Below are 15,641 nucleotides of genomic sequence, written 5' to 3' on the forward strand. Positions count from 1 at the left end.
AAAAAAAAAAAAAAAAAAAAAAACAATAATTAAAAAAAAAATTGTTATAAAATAAATTACCTTTTAATTTTAAAAGTTAAAAGATTACCGTTTTCTTAAGATCATGAATCACATTAGTTCCTTTGTCTCTTAGTGCATCAAAAGCCATCTCATTAATAGAATTGTAGAGACCAAAAAAACATATTTTCATATAGTCAGGAAGTTGGTCCATTGCATCAACATTCCACCTAAAATCATAACTTAGAAGAGAGTTAAATATTTATATATTTTCTTAAAGAAAAACAAAAAGAGCTTACCTTTCTATGGCATCCGTAAAGAGCTCGAGTTCATCTAATGTGCCATAGACATCGTAAACGTCATCTATTGTTGTAATTAATGCATTAACTTTTGTGACCATTCTTCTAAAATATGAGAGTTGTGGTTCAAATCCAAAACCCACCGTCCAAAAGAAACATTCCATTAATCTATCTCTTGCAAAGCTCAACTTTTCGCTAAATCCAATGCTACTCCACCACCTATTCATAAATATTAGAATGCAAGTAAATGGATATTAGAAGTATTGATGTAATTAAATTTAGGGCATAGTATTTATTTTAATTCTTTTAATTTTATTTATTTTTCCACTAATATTATCTTTTAGTTGTTCGTGTCTTCTCGATAATGTAATAGAAAATTATATTTTGAGTTAGATTCAATGATATGCTTAATATTGGGCAATCTCCCGATGCAAATAGAACGATGATCTAAAATCCAATCCCATAAATGAATTAGATTGGGATTGTATAAGTCCAAGTCCAAGTTTGGCTTGACGTTTAGGCCATTGTCTCAATGGTGAGACTACTCACAAATGACAAAGTGTGTTTGATTTATAATAATCATACCTTGATGCATATTTTAGATCTTCTTGATGAATAGATTGCACTCGATTGAAATCTAATTTAGCAATTTCAAGAAGAATAGGATTCATATCCACTTTTCTCTGATAGATATCAATGAACCATCTTGCCTCCAATCTTGATATTCGCCAATGTAAGGGAAGTTCCAACGCATGTCTAATAATAGATGCTTCATATTCATCCTTGCACGACCTGGTGTACTTTTCCAAATAGTTGATTGTAAAATGTTTGGCTGCCTCTAAAATGTTCTCACCTTCTTTACATAAGAATGAAGCTTCGTACAATGATACCATTCCATTTAAATCTTGATAGAGTCCTGTGCTAAAATTCTTCGTCTCCTCGAAGTTATTGAAAACATCTGTCATTAAAATTCAATATCTGTCATCAAAATTAAATAATACTTAGTTTTCGACAGAAACTATTTAAGAAAGTGAATACCTTGCGAAACATCGAATCCATGTTGTCTTAGAAGTCTAAATTCAAGTGATATTGCATACAAATTATTCTTTTCTGAATCATCACTTTTGAAGCGCTTCTCATATATTCTTTTCAACACATCTTTAATTTCATTCTCAAAATGATATGAGATTCCAAGTCGTTGTAAAGTATCAATGAGCTTGAGTCGCTTTAGAGGATCGTCTTTTATTTGGTTCATAAGCACACCAATCTTTTCCTTTAGCTCATTGAAGCGTTCTACATATAATTCTTCCTGAACATAACATACATTAATTGCTAACTCTTTTCAACATTAAATATAAATAAACAAAGAAAACAACCATTTAAAGATTTCTATCATTCATACCTTAAATTCACTGTTTAATGCTTGAATGTACTCATATTTCCAAATAGGAGGCTTGTAATTTCCAGATCGTCGTGTAATGTTTTGATTTGATACTTTTGCATCACTAATTACCTTAGCAGTAGGACAGATAATTGAAGAGTTTTGATCAAAATAGACTCGTTTGATGGAAGGGTTGATCGTAAAAGGAGTGAGAAACTTGTAAAGAGCCATTGAGAGAGTGGAAGTAAGAATTTGTTGGTTTAATGACTAATTAGTAAGAGAGGTAACTAATATATATAGATGATCCAAACTCGGTTTTATTCTCCAATATATATTTTTTTAATATAACAATTGTCAAATGGACATCAAACCTTACCTTAATAAGCATGCTAATTATCACTCAACTAATTCACATTTACTTTCTCTAATTAATTTGTTATTACAATAAGATAAATTCTCTGTTAATTTACTTATTAAATGAGTTTAGTAACACACTTTAATTTTCATAAAAAGTTAATTAATATGGATGGGAGCTGAATTTGTTGTTGGAATCGTCATTTTGTGTTTATTTGAGGAGTGTTTCAAATTTTCAAATTTTGCCAATTTTGTAAAATGTTTGAAAAATTGGCTGCCGACCAAATACATCACATTTCAAGCCAACCCATTTCTTGTCCACCATACATAGGTTATCCTCTCCTCCTGCAAAAATGTGCTTCTAGAAGAGTGAGTATTATTATATCGAGTTTAAAGATTCCAAACAATGTCATGAATTTATAGGTTTATAACAAAGTCGATAAAACAATTATAAAGGAAAAATAAATCATATTAAACTTGGATAATATAAAGATATTGAAACAACACCCTGGTCTAACTTAAGGGCTACTAATAACATGAATGCTTCTACCTTAACTTTAGTTTCATGGTCATCCTCGCGACATTGTCATCCATCCATAGGTGTCTTGCCTTTACCTTTGAGTATTTTAAGAAATACTTGGTAAGTGACCCTACTATTGGGGTAAGGAAATACAATTACATGCATTTGTGTTTGGGACCTACCATGAAATATCATTTTATAAGAATTGTGGGTAATCATGTTTAGAAGCTATAGGAACAAGTTTAAAGGGAAATAGTTTACCATTGATCTCGAATTTGGAAGAAATATGAGTGTAGAAGAACCAAACACTAAATGCTTATTACTTGCGACATGAGCTCGACTCAACTTAATTCTTAATCCATATGAATGCCCCAACTTCAGACTTCAAAGGGAAACTTAAACCAGCGTTGAAACCTCTAGAATCGTCGTGATTTTAGAAAAGAGTTTTTTGGATTATCCGTCAGAAATATCATCTTCGATCAGCGAGCTGCTAACTTCTAGTCATTAGATGTGGTGAGCTGTATGTTATCTATAACAGACTTAAATTTGGTGAAGATTCAACGGTTGGATTTGAAGTTTCGATGGATTTTCTGATGACTTTCCACGGTTGTAGATTTGATTTTCTAATCCATGGCATTTTCGTAATTATCTTGACCTACAGGAATATATTTGTAATTTGAAATTTTCTGAATATTTTTTTATTATTTTTTTAAACATTCTTCATTTTTTGTGGGTCATTTTTTACTTTTTAGATAAGAATTTAAAAATTCAGAAAATTCCTTAAAAATTAGAAAAATAATTTTTTTTTTTTTTTTTTTTGTCCTTTTAGTTTACTCTTTCATTTCCAAATTTCCAATCTTTGTTTGAAAAGAAACTCCTTAAAATTACTTTTAAAAATAACTTGTTTAAGATTCTTGTCCTTATTTAGATCTCTTAATTCCTTTCTTCAGATTTTTTGGATCTCAAATGAACGACTTTAACCTTATTTGAGTATTACAAAATGGACGATTTAATCGTGTTTGAGTTTGGGTTCCGGTGTTATATATATGATGTAACAGTAGTTATTCAAAAAAATGAAAAAAATATTGAAAAGTTCCAACTCTTGCGCGGCACTGACAAACTCATAATATAACTAAAGTTAGCATAATCAAATGACCAAACCAATTAAAGAGAATAGCACACAGCCGAAGTAAATCATACCCATGTGCGCGGCCCAACATATAATCACGACTGAGAGGTTATTTGTGTTTAGCCAGCCTACTCGAAAAGAGAAATGCTAGCCCAACCTAAAGTCCACATTTCTCTCTCACGTGCAATGCACATGTCATCCTCTCCAGCCACGACTTATCCACGGCTCATTCATGTATGCATGGTGTCACAATCGCACTTTTGATGGCAGCGGACTTGCGATTGTGCGGCACTCATTTTCCAACAACAAGTGAGCTAAGTCAATTCGTTCTTGCGTCGCCTATGACCAAGCGACGTATGCTCGAGCCTCTGGCCTCGGTTTTAAGAGAAGGTTTTAGAAAACGAGGACAGAGAGAGATTTTCGAAAGAGATGTTATATAAGTAAGCAAGAGAAATAACAACGGCTCACAGTATATAACCTTGGGTAGGGAGAAGATTGACAACTAGTTTTATCCCCCTATAGTACATTTTGAGACATTTCATGTTTAACAGACCTAGACATGATATTTGTGAAACGTCATACTTCCTAGAAATACAAAAGTAAAACACTAGAATATAAAAAGACATAAAGGGTTGGACTTGTCATGGGCATGCGGCCATGGGCAACACGCCTTGGACGAGCATGACCGTGACATCCTCCCCCACCTAATTGGTTGACGTCCCTGTCAACAGACTACTTTCGAACATGGCGATGTGGGTGGCGGCGAAGTCCAAGTCTTCGGCGCGTTCCCAGCTGGTTTCCTCTATAGGGAGATTCTTCCATTTGACAAGGAATTCACGAATCGTCCGTATAGGTCTTCCTATCTTCCTAACCTTGTCGGCTAGGATCTCCTCTATTTCTTTGCTGTCTCTTTGTTTCAGATCGATACTCGGTCTTGTGATTACGTTTCGCTGGTCATCGTCCGGGTCAGATTGATAAGGCTTCAAGTTGCTCACAAGAATTACTGGGTGGATTTTCATCCATGTGGTAGTGCAACTCTGTAGGAGGTAGCCCCGATCTTTTTAAGGACTTCAACTGGGCCTTCATATTTTCGAACTAGTAGCTGGTTCTTTCGGCTGCGAAATCTGATAAGTTATGGTCTCAACTTGATGAGGACTTGATCTCCTGCTCGGAATTGGAGGGGGTGACGCTTCTTGTCCGCCCACTTCTTCGTATGCTTGGAAGTTTCTCTAAATATGTCGGGGCTATATCTGTTGTCTGCTTCCATTCTCTTGTAAAGTTTTGAGCTTGAGGGTTTTTTCCTGCATAAGGATGATCAATAATATGTGGTAAGGCCGGTTGTCGTCCACTTACAATTTTGAAGGGACTCTTCCCTATAGACGAGCTCGTTTGACGATTGAAACAGAATTGGGCAACATCTAGCAGTTGTATCCAGTTCTTCTGGCGAGTGTCGACGAAGTGACGTAAGTATTTTTTCAGCAAGCAGTTGAACCGTTCTGTCTGTCCGAACGGTTTTCTCGACTTTTGGGAGGTGTTTTATGAAGTCTAGAGACACACTTTCCCAAGGCCTTGTTGGTACAGGTAGAGATTCCAAAAGTCTCGAGACTTTGGTTTTCTCGACTTTGTCCTGTTGTCTGATGAGGCACGTCTTGATGTACTGCATGATATTATCTCGCATATTCGACCAGAAATACCCCTTTTTGATTAGGGCATACGTTCTTTGCCACCCAGGGTGTCCTGCCCATAAGGTATCATGACATTCCTGAATGAGCCTCTTCCTCAATTCTCCTGTTCTTGGGATGTATAATCTGTTTTCTTTAGTCATTAGAAGGTCTCCCTCAACCCAAAACTGTTGTGTCTTCCCAGCTTTAGCTAGTTCGACAATGGCTTTGGCCGATGGGTCTTTGTGTAAATGTTCTTTGATGATGTCGCGCATCGATCCATCGATCTTACTTGAATGAATATGGGCTAACATGCACAGGGCCGCATGTTCGCCCTTCCGACTCAGCGCATCGGCTGCTTGGTTACTCTTTCTTGCCTTGTGTTCGAATTTGAAGTCGAATTCTGCCAACGACTCCTGCCACCGGGCTTGTTTTGCCGTCAATTTTGGTTGATCGAAGAAGTGGCAAATGGCGCTGTTATCCGTCTTCACTGTGAACTGTGATCCTAAGAGGTACTGTCTCCAGACGCGTAGGCAATGGACCACAGCCAACATTTCTTTTTCTGAGACAGTGTATCTCTGTTCAGCATCGTTGAGTTTTCGACTTTCATAAGCAATAGGGTGGCCTTCTCGAATAAGGACACCACTGAGGGCAAAGTCGGAAGCATCTGTCTCTATTTCAAATGGCTTTGTAATATCTACTAACCCGAGGATAAAACCCCTCGTTATGGTTGCCTTAAGATCTTCAAAGGCCATTTGATATTTATTTGACCACGACTAAGGGTGGTCTTTCTTCAGGAGCTCTGTTAATGGGGCGGCTCGCCGTGAAAACCCTTCGATGAACCGCTATAGTAGTTTTCCAATCCTAGGAAGGATCGCATGTCGGATACGGAAGTAGGGGTTTTCCACTATTGGATAGCTTTTATCTTGTCACTATCCATGCCGATCTGCCCGCAACTAATGACATGTCCAAGGAAGTTGATGCATGTTTGTGCATAGGCACATTTTTCTTTCTTGACGTACCACTAATTATGCCGCAGCTTATCAAACACCAGCTTCAAGTGCACCTTGTGTTCCTCTAGAGTTGTGCTATATACAACTATGTCGTCGAGGTATACTATGACGAACTGATCCAAGTATTCGTAGAAAACCTGGTTCATTAACATGAAAAACGTAGCTGGGGCGTTTGTCAAGCCAAGGGCATTACCAAGAACTCAAAGGCCCCATATCTTGTTACGCACGTTGTCTTGGACTTGTCCCCTTCGGCAATACGTACTTGGTAGTACCCTGATCGTAAGTCCAACTTCGTGAAGTATTTGGCCCCGTGAAGTTGGTCGAACAAGTCACATATTATCGGCAGTGGGTATTTGTTGCGTACTGTCACCTTGTTTAAGGCTCTATGATCTATGCACAGACGCAACGTCCCATCCTTCATTTTCTGGAATAGTACGGGGGCTCCGTAAGATGCTTTTGTCGGGCAGATGAATCCTGCAGTCAACAACTCATCTAATTGTTTCCTCAATTTGGGTAGCTCAGGGGGAGCCATCCGGTACACATTCTTCGTTGGGGGTTTAACCCCGGGGAGGAGTTAAATTTCATGATTAATGCCTCGATAGGGTGGTAATGTTTGTGGCAAGCTCTCTGGCATTATGTCAGCATAACTGTTTAGTACCTTCTTGATTTCGTTTGGGATAGTTTCTTCAGTGATCACTTCTTCCATCAGTGGTATAACCATAAATGTAGGTTCCTCTCATGCGAATCCTCTTTTCAATTGTATGATCGAGATCATTCTAAGATTATCTGGCTGCTTGATGCTTGCAGGTATTACTGTGGGGTTGTGGTCGGTGATTACCAAGCATTTCGCTAGTGGCATTGGGATAACTTTGTGTTCTAGGAGGAACTCCATCCCAAGTACCACGTCAAAGTCGTCCAGGCGGACTACGACAAGGTCCAGCTCTCCTGTCCAAGCCCCTAATTTGAAGGGGACTCTTTTGGAAACTCCCACAATAGGCAAGGCCTTGGAGTTGACAGATTTAATTTTTCCAGGGTCTATTTCTATGGTGAGTCCCAATCTTCGTGCTTCTTGATCGGCGATGAAATTGTGAATCGCTCCTGAGCCTATCAAGGTGCTCTTGCTCGATCGAGAGTTTATTGTCGCATCCACAAACATGAGCCCTTTCTCTATTATCTACTTCAGGTCGACCTTTCATTGGAGGGCTGACAAGAATTTGAGTGCGCCCATTCGGGGGTTGTCTTGATCTTCCTGCTTGTCTAGCATAGTCTTGACTCTTGTGTCGTTGCTCTCTTGAATGGACACTTGGAGTGCGTGAGAGAGGCTCGATGAGGACAGTAAGACACTTTGTGGGGGCCTTTACACTATATGCATTGTAAAGGTATCGTCGGGTGGTTCCTTTGAGGGTAAGGTCCTCGAGATGTCCCAGCTTGGTTGTTTTGAGGAGGTTTATCTGTCCACCCGCTTGGTCTGTCGTTATTTCCGTTTGGCCTGTTGGGGCTTCCATTTCGATGACCTGGCAGCTTATATGTTTTGCCCCTAGTGTTTGGGGCCTGTGTTTTCTTTGGTAACCCGCTTCGTTCCCATAGTCTAGGAGTCTCTCGCTGCTGGAAATTGCGGTAGCTAGGTCTTGGATCTTTTTCTCGTGTACTTTTGTTTTGACCCATGGTTGTAACCCATTTATAAAGAAGAATACCTTGTCCTTCTCTGATGTGCCTCTAATATCTAGCATCAGGGTCGAAAATTGTCTGACAAAGTCCCTTCTGCTTCCAGTTTTTTTTAGGGCTATTAGTTTTTCCATTGCTAGATGTTCTACGTTTTCGGGGAGGAATTGGTCCCTCAACTCTCTCTTGAGATCTTCCCACGAGTCTATGGTGCACAATTCATTCTCGATGTCTTGCACCTTCGTACGCCACCAAAGTTTGGCATTGTCTATGAGATACATCGAGGCTACTGTCACCTTTATGTCGTCGGTACAAGCCAGTGTGGCTTTGAAGTACTGTTCGACATCAAAGATGAAGTTCTCCAACTCTTTGGCATCCCGATTCCCTTTGAAAGGTCTAGGGTCTAGGAGCTTCAGTTTGTTGGATCCTGTATTAGTTTGCCCAGCCGAGACGTTCTCCACGGCTTTCATGGTCACCTCAATTCGGGTGCTCATGGCGCACATCTTTTCTTGGATGTCATCGATCGTTGTTCTGAATTCGTCAGCTAATCCATTGAACAAACTCATCATTGTATTTTGTAGCACGTCAAACTCTTCGCCATGTCCCTCCTTGTGAGCGATAGAGCTATCGGGGCTACCAGACGGTCTTGGTCTGCTCGTAGGAGAAACTTTTACTTCGAGTGAGATCACTCGAAACATCAGTTTTACGATTGGCAACCCATCCAGGCGGTTACCCATTGCGTCGATTTCTACGACTTTTCCATTCAATTCTATCACCCGTGCTTCCAGGAAGCGGATGATGTCAAGGACTTCTTTGAGGAACAGAATTTCCTCCTCTCTTAAAGTAAGCCGGTCGGCTTGTGATTTGGGTGTCGACTTTGTCTTCAACGTGTTTTCGGTCTTTGCTATTTCACATAGCTTACAAAGCTCTGATACCACTTGTCATAATCACACTTTTAATGGCAGCGGACTTGTGATTGTGCGGCACTCACTTTCCAACGACAATTGAGGTAAGTCAATTCGTTCTTACTTCGCCTACGGCCAAGCGACGTATGCTCGAGCCTCTAGCCTCGGTTTTAAAAGAAGGTTTTAGAAAACGAGGGCAGAGAGAGATTTTCGAAAGAGAGATTTTTGAAAGAGACATTATATAAGAAAGTAAGAGAGAAATAACAACGGCTCACAGTATATAACCTTGGGTAGGGAGAAGTTGACAACTAGTTATATCCCCCTATAGTACATTTTGAGGCATTTTATGTCTGACAGGCCTAGACATGATATTTGTGAAATGTCATACTTTCTAGAAATACAAAAGTAAAACACTAGAATATGAAAAGACATAAAGGGTTGGACTTGTCATGGGCATGCGGCCATGGGCAACACGACTTGGACGAGCATGACCATGACACATGGCTCGGTGGCAATGTCATTTGCATTTAATGGCTAAAAAAATTGCGTATCTAGCTCGGTATTAGCATGTTGGAACCGATCCCTACATTTCCTACCTTCCATAGCTGATTTTGACGTCATAGAAGACACTTATGGTCATTTCCATCCCTATTGGGAGTGGGTATTTTTAAGTAAGTTGTATGCGGAATTATACAATCATTTGGTAATGTAGGTTGAAGTAAGCAATAAGGTGCATTCCAAACAAGCCTAAGGATTATTGAGTAACTTTGGCCAAGGGCAACAAAGTAAGTGGTTCCATTGTCGGTTTTGTTTGAAGAAAATTGTTTTATGTATGATGACACGTATCGAGTAGCCTCTGCACATGTCATATTGTGATATGCTTTGATTTGTGATGTTATGTTATGTTGTGTGCTTATGAAGAATGGCAATGTAATCGCCTACACCTCTAGACAACTAAAGCATTATGAACGAAATTACCCCACACATGATCTTGAGCTTGCAGCTGTATATTTGCATTGAAGACGATCTCATTACCTATATGGTGAGAGAATTCAAGTTTACGGAGATCATAAGAGTCTTAAATATTTGTTCATGCATAAAGAACTGAGTATGAGACAGAAAAGGTTGTTAGAGTTGGTGAAGTATTATGATGTCGAGATCCTTTACCACCCAGGGGAGGCTAACGTTATAGCAGATATCCTGAGTGGAAAGACAGTCCATACTTCTACATTGGTCGCTAAATAGAGCAAGTTGCAGAATTAGATTTAGAGAGCTGGAATTGATATGGTGATATACAAGGAGTAGGGGATTTATGCCCTAAAGCCTCTTAATTAATTATTTAGTTTTTAACCAGAATTTATATTATTTTTATTTGTAATTTAATTGTTATCCATGGTATGAAAATTCAAGGTTATTAATGTAATCTTGAACAGTATGTAGCTGACATACAAGAGGATCGTATTCAAGTGATAACCTAAAGAGTCTATAGTATATGGATAAGGTTGGGTGCCTCATCCTCGCAACACTATTGATACGACCCACTTTGTAATCGTTACAAAATGATTTGATCCAAATCGATCATGTGGAGACATGTAAGTGGGGGTATCCTATAAAATGAGTTTGTATAAGACTGAACCAAGAAATATTTAATCTCTCTTTATAAATCAAGGTTTACTAGAAATGGAGTGACCTAGGTCAACATGGAAAATGCACTAATTGTAGCTCCCGAATTTTAATTGAGTTCTCTCATGCATGCTTTGCTAGGAAGATATACCTATTGATCACCTAAGCTTGTAATCCATGATTTAAATATCATCCTAGTCATATTTGGAAGTTGAGGAGGTCTATTATATTCCTAAACCAGCTAAGTGGCTTAACGTGGACTTTTTACTTCAAGCTGCTCTGTTCTAACTTCTCGAAATTTTCTTAGTATGGGAGCACTAAGCTCTAGACCCTCTTACCATCGCTCATGATCATAAGGTGCTCAGTCTATTGGAGGTGTTCTGGCCTAGGTAATCGTCAAACCAACCTATATCTAACTTTAACACCCTAGCTCTGTGTAGAAAAACATGCACTACAGGGAGAATACACAGTCGAACACCTAAAACTAAAACATACAAATGATACAAATATACAAACATACAAGCTAAATGGGGGGATAAGATTCATCAATCACACCGAGTACAGTACAAATCACAATAGCCCATCCTCCTTTTGAACACAACAGAAAGCATAAAAAATAACTTTCATTTCAAATCTCGATCATATAGGTATTTTAGTAATTTCTTATGTCTCACCTTACATAATCATCCATATTGTAAAACTCATATTCTAGTAATACACCTTCTCTTTTTAGCTTTGCAATATAAATAAGATAACATGTCTCTCAAAAGTCTCAACCTAGAGGCATAACGATAAATTTACCATAACATACTCATCAGAAAACGCCATTCCGAAGTCCTTAACATGCATTTGCTAATAACCTAAGATAAGGAATGCTCGCATGCTAGCCAGTCCTAGCAATCTCTACAAGTATGACTTGCCTAAAGTTCGTGTGGTTACGTACTTGGATGATGACGGCCTTCTTGAGGTAGATTTTCCACATGTGTGGAGTTCCAGAATTTCTCTGGTGGGTTCTAAATCAAGTCATAATAGTGTTAGTTTTGAAATCGAGACAAAACAAATGATAAACTGACAAACTGAAGTCAAGTGGAGAAAAAAAGAGGAATTCATGCACGTTGCACGCGCCTACACAAGCTAATGAAGTTAACCATGCACGCGTAGCACATGCATTGAGGAAGGGATTGGCACGCTCATTCCCCGCTCGTTCACTGAGAGGGATATCGTGTTCTGAGTTCGATCAGTAGCGAATGTAGTTGCCTTCAAATTTCTAAACGCCAACACATGTCACATGTCCAGTAGGTCACGAGTCGCGGGTTGGATCCTTTGGATAAGCGTAAGCCGAATGGGTTGCAGTTCAATTTCTCAAGTCGGATCACTCTCGCCTTCCACCCTTTGACACACATTTTCACCTCAGCCCACCGCACAATACCACATATTGTTCGACACGAGGTCAACCGATTGCTGATTGCATTTTGCCCCTCGCTGATTGACGCCTATAGAAGCATTGTTTCCAGATTCTTATTTGGTTTCAATTTGTTTCCATTTACTTTAGATTTTCAATACCTTTTATATCAAACTCAAATCAAAATGGTGTATTATTGATATTTGTAGGACTTTAATTCATCTTTAGAGAGATCTTTTTTTCTTAATTTTTTTTAAGCCACCACAAGAAATAAAACTAAAACTGGTCCAGAATTCAAAAGTTACAAAATATAATTTTTTTTGACTCTCACTACATTCCAGTTCAAATTAAATCATGTGAAAATCCCTCCAAAATCAACATACAGAACCCAAAATGCTTATCTTAAGTTCTTACTCGATCATTTTTTTTTTTTTTTTCTTTTTGTGAAGGAACTCCATCAAAATTTCGACTTTAAATTGTTGTTAGGAGCAGATCTCGACTTTCTCTAAATAAAAATCATAACCCTTTCTCTTCTCTTATTTCTCATTAATTCTCTCAATAGGGTCTTAAAGTCCCTAAAATTGGGCAAGGTGGCTCAAAAGGGCCAATTTATCCATCAGCCTTGAATTTGACGGATTTTTTTAATTTTTCTATGTTAGTTTATATTTATCTGAAGTTCATTTGATTTTTCTAAGCAATTTGCTTTTCCATGTCATCTTTAAATTTGGCGTCTAAAACCTCCAATAAAATTCGAAAAGTTTGTACTTATAAGAAAAAAAATCATATACTTAATTCCTCGTCAAAACTAGTGTTACACAAACTTACTATTGTGAGAGACTATCAAAGAACGAGGATGAACTCACCGAATAAAAGGGTTGTGTTAGTTTATCAAACCTAATGTTTATTTATAGTTTTCTCAATGCCTATGTGTGAATGGTCAGAAGCATTAGGAAATGGAATTTATAAAGAATTGAAGTTAGGAATATAAATTTTTAGCCAATTTCTCCTTATATTTTATCTTTCATGTTTTTTTGTGTATATCTAGATTGAGTAGGTGAGTTATTTTGTGGTCCTAACAATTAGTATTAAAGCTAGAAGATATTCCATAACTTGTGAAGATTAAAAGCTCAATGATTAGAATTGAGAAGTTTGGAAGATGTAGATTGAATATTATCTGTACCAGAAATATTTTCACGAACCCTTGTCTAGGTGAAGCTTGATAACATGACAAGGAAGCAGTGGAAGCTCAAGAATTGACAAGCTCTAGGGGTGATCTAGTTGACGCTATCTAGAAACGTGACACTCAATATTGTTAAGGAGAAGATAACGTCAAATCTATTCAAGACGCTATCAAATATGTATGAAAAATCATCAATTATGAACAAGATGTATTTGTGCATAGATTATTCAATCTACAAATATCTTAAGGTGGATATGTTTTGGTAAGTTAACTCAGCTCTATAGAAATTAATTTTGAAGATGAAATTAAAACATTGATTTTGATGTCATCTTACTCAAGTCGTGGGAAAATCAAACATATAGGTCTTAGTAAAAGTATTCACAAACTATAAGTTGGGGATTCATCGGTCAATGCTCTTAGTGTTGATCGAAGCGAAGAAGTAAGTCGAAGAGCCCAAACATACATAGCCGGTTCATAAGGGAGAAATGATAATCTTCAAACAGACAAAATGTAACACCCATGCCCAACAGGAACATACTAGCCCTTCAACACTATTAACTTCTTTTAAAAGTGTTTAAGATTTTATTAGAGATCTTAAAAGTGATTCCCAAACAGGTGCATAAGGGAAAAATACTCCGATGTGACAAAGTCAACGGGGGCAAAAATATAAATTTTCTCCCATACACCACTTTGAGGGCGTGAGGGCTGACCTGTAAAGAATAGAAAAGAAGAAAATGGAAAAAGATGAATGAAAGGGAATTAGGGTTTTAAAAAGAAGAAGAAAAAGAAGAAGAAGGAATGTAAAAGAAACGCTCAATCCGACCCTTGAATAACTAATTTGGCCAAGGATTCCTCTACAGACGACCTACTCAGGGGATCAAGAAGAAGCGGTCTAGGAGGTTGGAACGTCTGATTTCGTCAAGAAACGAGAAAGAACACAAGATAAGTGTTCGATCCTTTTGTTTTAGAATTGCATCCTAGACCCAAGGGTTTTTGTTGATTTAAGTTCTAATATTCAACTATAATACTCTAGGGAAGGATCTTGCAAGTTTCATGTTGAAACTCGGCCATTAGAAATCGAAATCAAGAAAGTTCTAACTTTGGTAAGGAACTAAACGTCAATTATTAAGTTATGTGGTGCCAAATAATTTGATGAAAATTGTTTTTCCATAGGTGGAGTAGAGATCTTGAATGCTGTGAAAAGCCAACTCTTTTTGAATTACAAATTGGAAGTTAGAAAAATCTAAAATAATTGCATTTAAAATTCGAACGAAACTGGAATCTTGAAAAAGAAATACAATGCAGGGCAATCGGCGACAGTCACATGGCAATCGAAGAGAGGAAAAATACCTTTTACAACCAATAAGGACACTTTTCAAGCATGCAGTGGAGAGACGTGCCTGATGCTGAGTGCAAACACGCGGTGCCTGCGAGCAAACATGACTTATCAATCAGTGACTGTAGTGCCTGCCGTGTGAGTGGTTCTCTTTTGTTGTTTTGACCTCCATTCGCTGATTTTCATCCCGATTTCCATATTAACCAGTTTTTACCTCAAATAGGTTTCTCCAAGGGTTTTCCATAAATTTTGGGGACATTTTCCGCCCGTAAATTGCACTTAGAAGAAAGGATGGTAAGTAACCATATGTAATTTGGAAGAAATACTTGTAGAAAGCGCTCCATGAAGCATGTATGCTAGTAAAAATATTAACCCTAAATGGCTAGTTTGAGAATACCCTATGCTTATAGAGTTAACAAAATATATTGATAGAATTCTCTGACTTGATTCTTTTATGCTTCTTCATATACTTTACTACTGCTTGTACGTAATCATGTTATGACTGTAATTGCGCTTCGGGTTTTTGATGAATGTTATTACCTAGTTGAGCATATGTGATTATATGCATGGTTAAATGTACATCAACTCCAAGTGAATGATTGTGTGAACTTCTTTCGGTAGATAATAAGCCGTAGGGTTGATTTGACTCTAGGGTGTGCACAAATAGTGATTGGGTCAGGTTTAGACAAGGGACCCTCCAAATGTTGCATTCAGTCAAATCGTGAGGGACGATTAGAGGGTGAGACCCTTTAGCCCTTGACAATGATAGAGTTAGGGAGTAAGGAATTGTGAAATTAGAAACTAGAGTCCCTACCAAGACCGCCTAATCACCCTTGAGACCTAGAAAGCCACCTCAGAACCTCGTGATGAAGGAGAAACATCTCTTACCCAAAGTAGTTGGTATAGCGTTCGAGGAGCTTCCACTTTTCCTTCTTACTCTGGTATGGTACCGTCAAGCTAGGCGTGACGTTAGCTAGGGTCGTGTTACTCAGTGGTAGATCTACTACTCTACATGGTGGATCCACCCTATGGTAAAACATTAATCATGCGAGTAATCAGTGGTTACCCTATACAGAGGATCTGTCCTATGGGAGGACGTTCATCATGCAGGCAACCTGTTCGAGCTGGCTTTTACCAAGTGGTAGCACGCCCTCAATTGGGCAACTTCATGACCGGTAG

The 15,641-nt window shown here is 38.2% G+C and overlaps 1 protein-coding gene across 1 annotated transcript in view; it reads right to left on the minus strand.

The window, feature by feature from the left end:
* LOC111470418 (terpene synthase 10-like) overlaps positions 1-1,937 on the minus strand; it is a 3,309-nt gene extending 1,372 nt beyond the window's left edge. Inside the window, exons 1-5 of the mRNA XM_023115983.1 lie at positions 1,699-1,937; positions 1,335-1,605; positions 882-1,254; positions 297-515; positions 89-227 (exon numbers count right to left, since the gene is read on the minus strand). Coding sequence (XP_022971751.1) covers positions 89-227; positions 297-515; positions 882-1,254; positions 1,335-1,605; positions 1,699-1,908 — 1,212 coding nt within the window. The 5' untranslated portion in view covers positions 1,909-1,937. The remainder of the gene's footprint in view (positions 1-88; positions 228-296; positions 516-881; positions 1,255-1,334; positions 1,606-1,698) is intronic.
* Positions 1,938-15,641: the final 13,704 nt, after the last annotated feature.

This window comes from Cucurbita maxima, unplaced genomic scaffold, assembly GCF_002738345.1.
Source record: "Cucurbita maxima cultivar Rimu unplaced genomic scaffold, Cmax_1.0 Cma_Scf00044, whole genome shotgun sequence".
Classification (NCBI taxonomy): domain Eukaryota; kingdom Viridiplantae; phylum Streptophyta; class Magnoliopsida; order Cucurbitales; family Cucurbitaceae; genus Cucurbita; species Cucurbita maxima.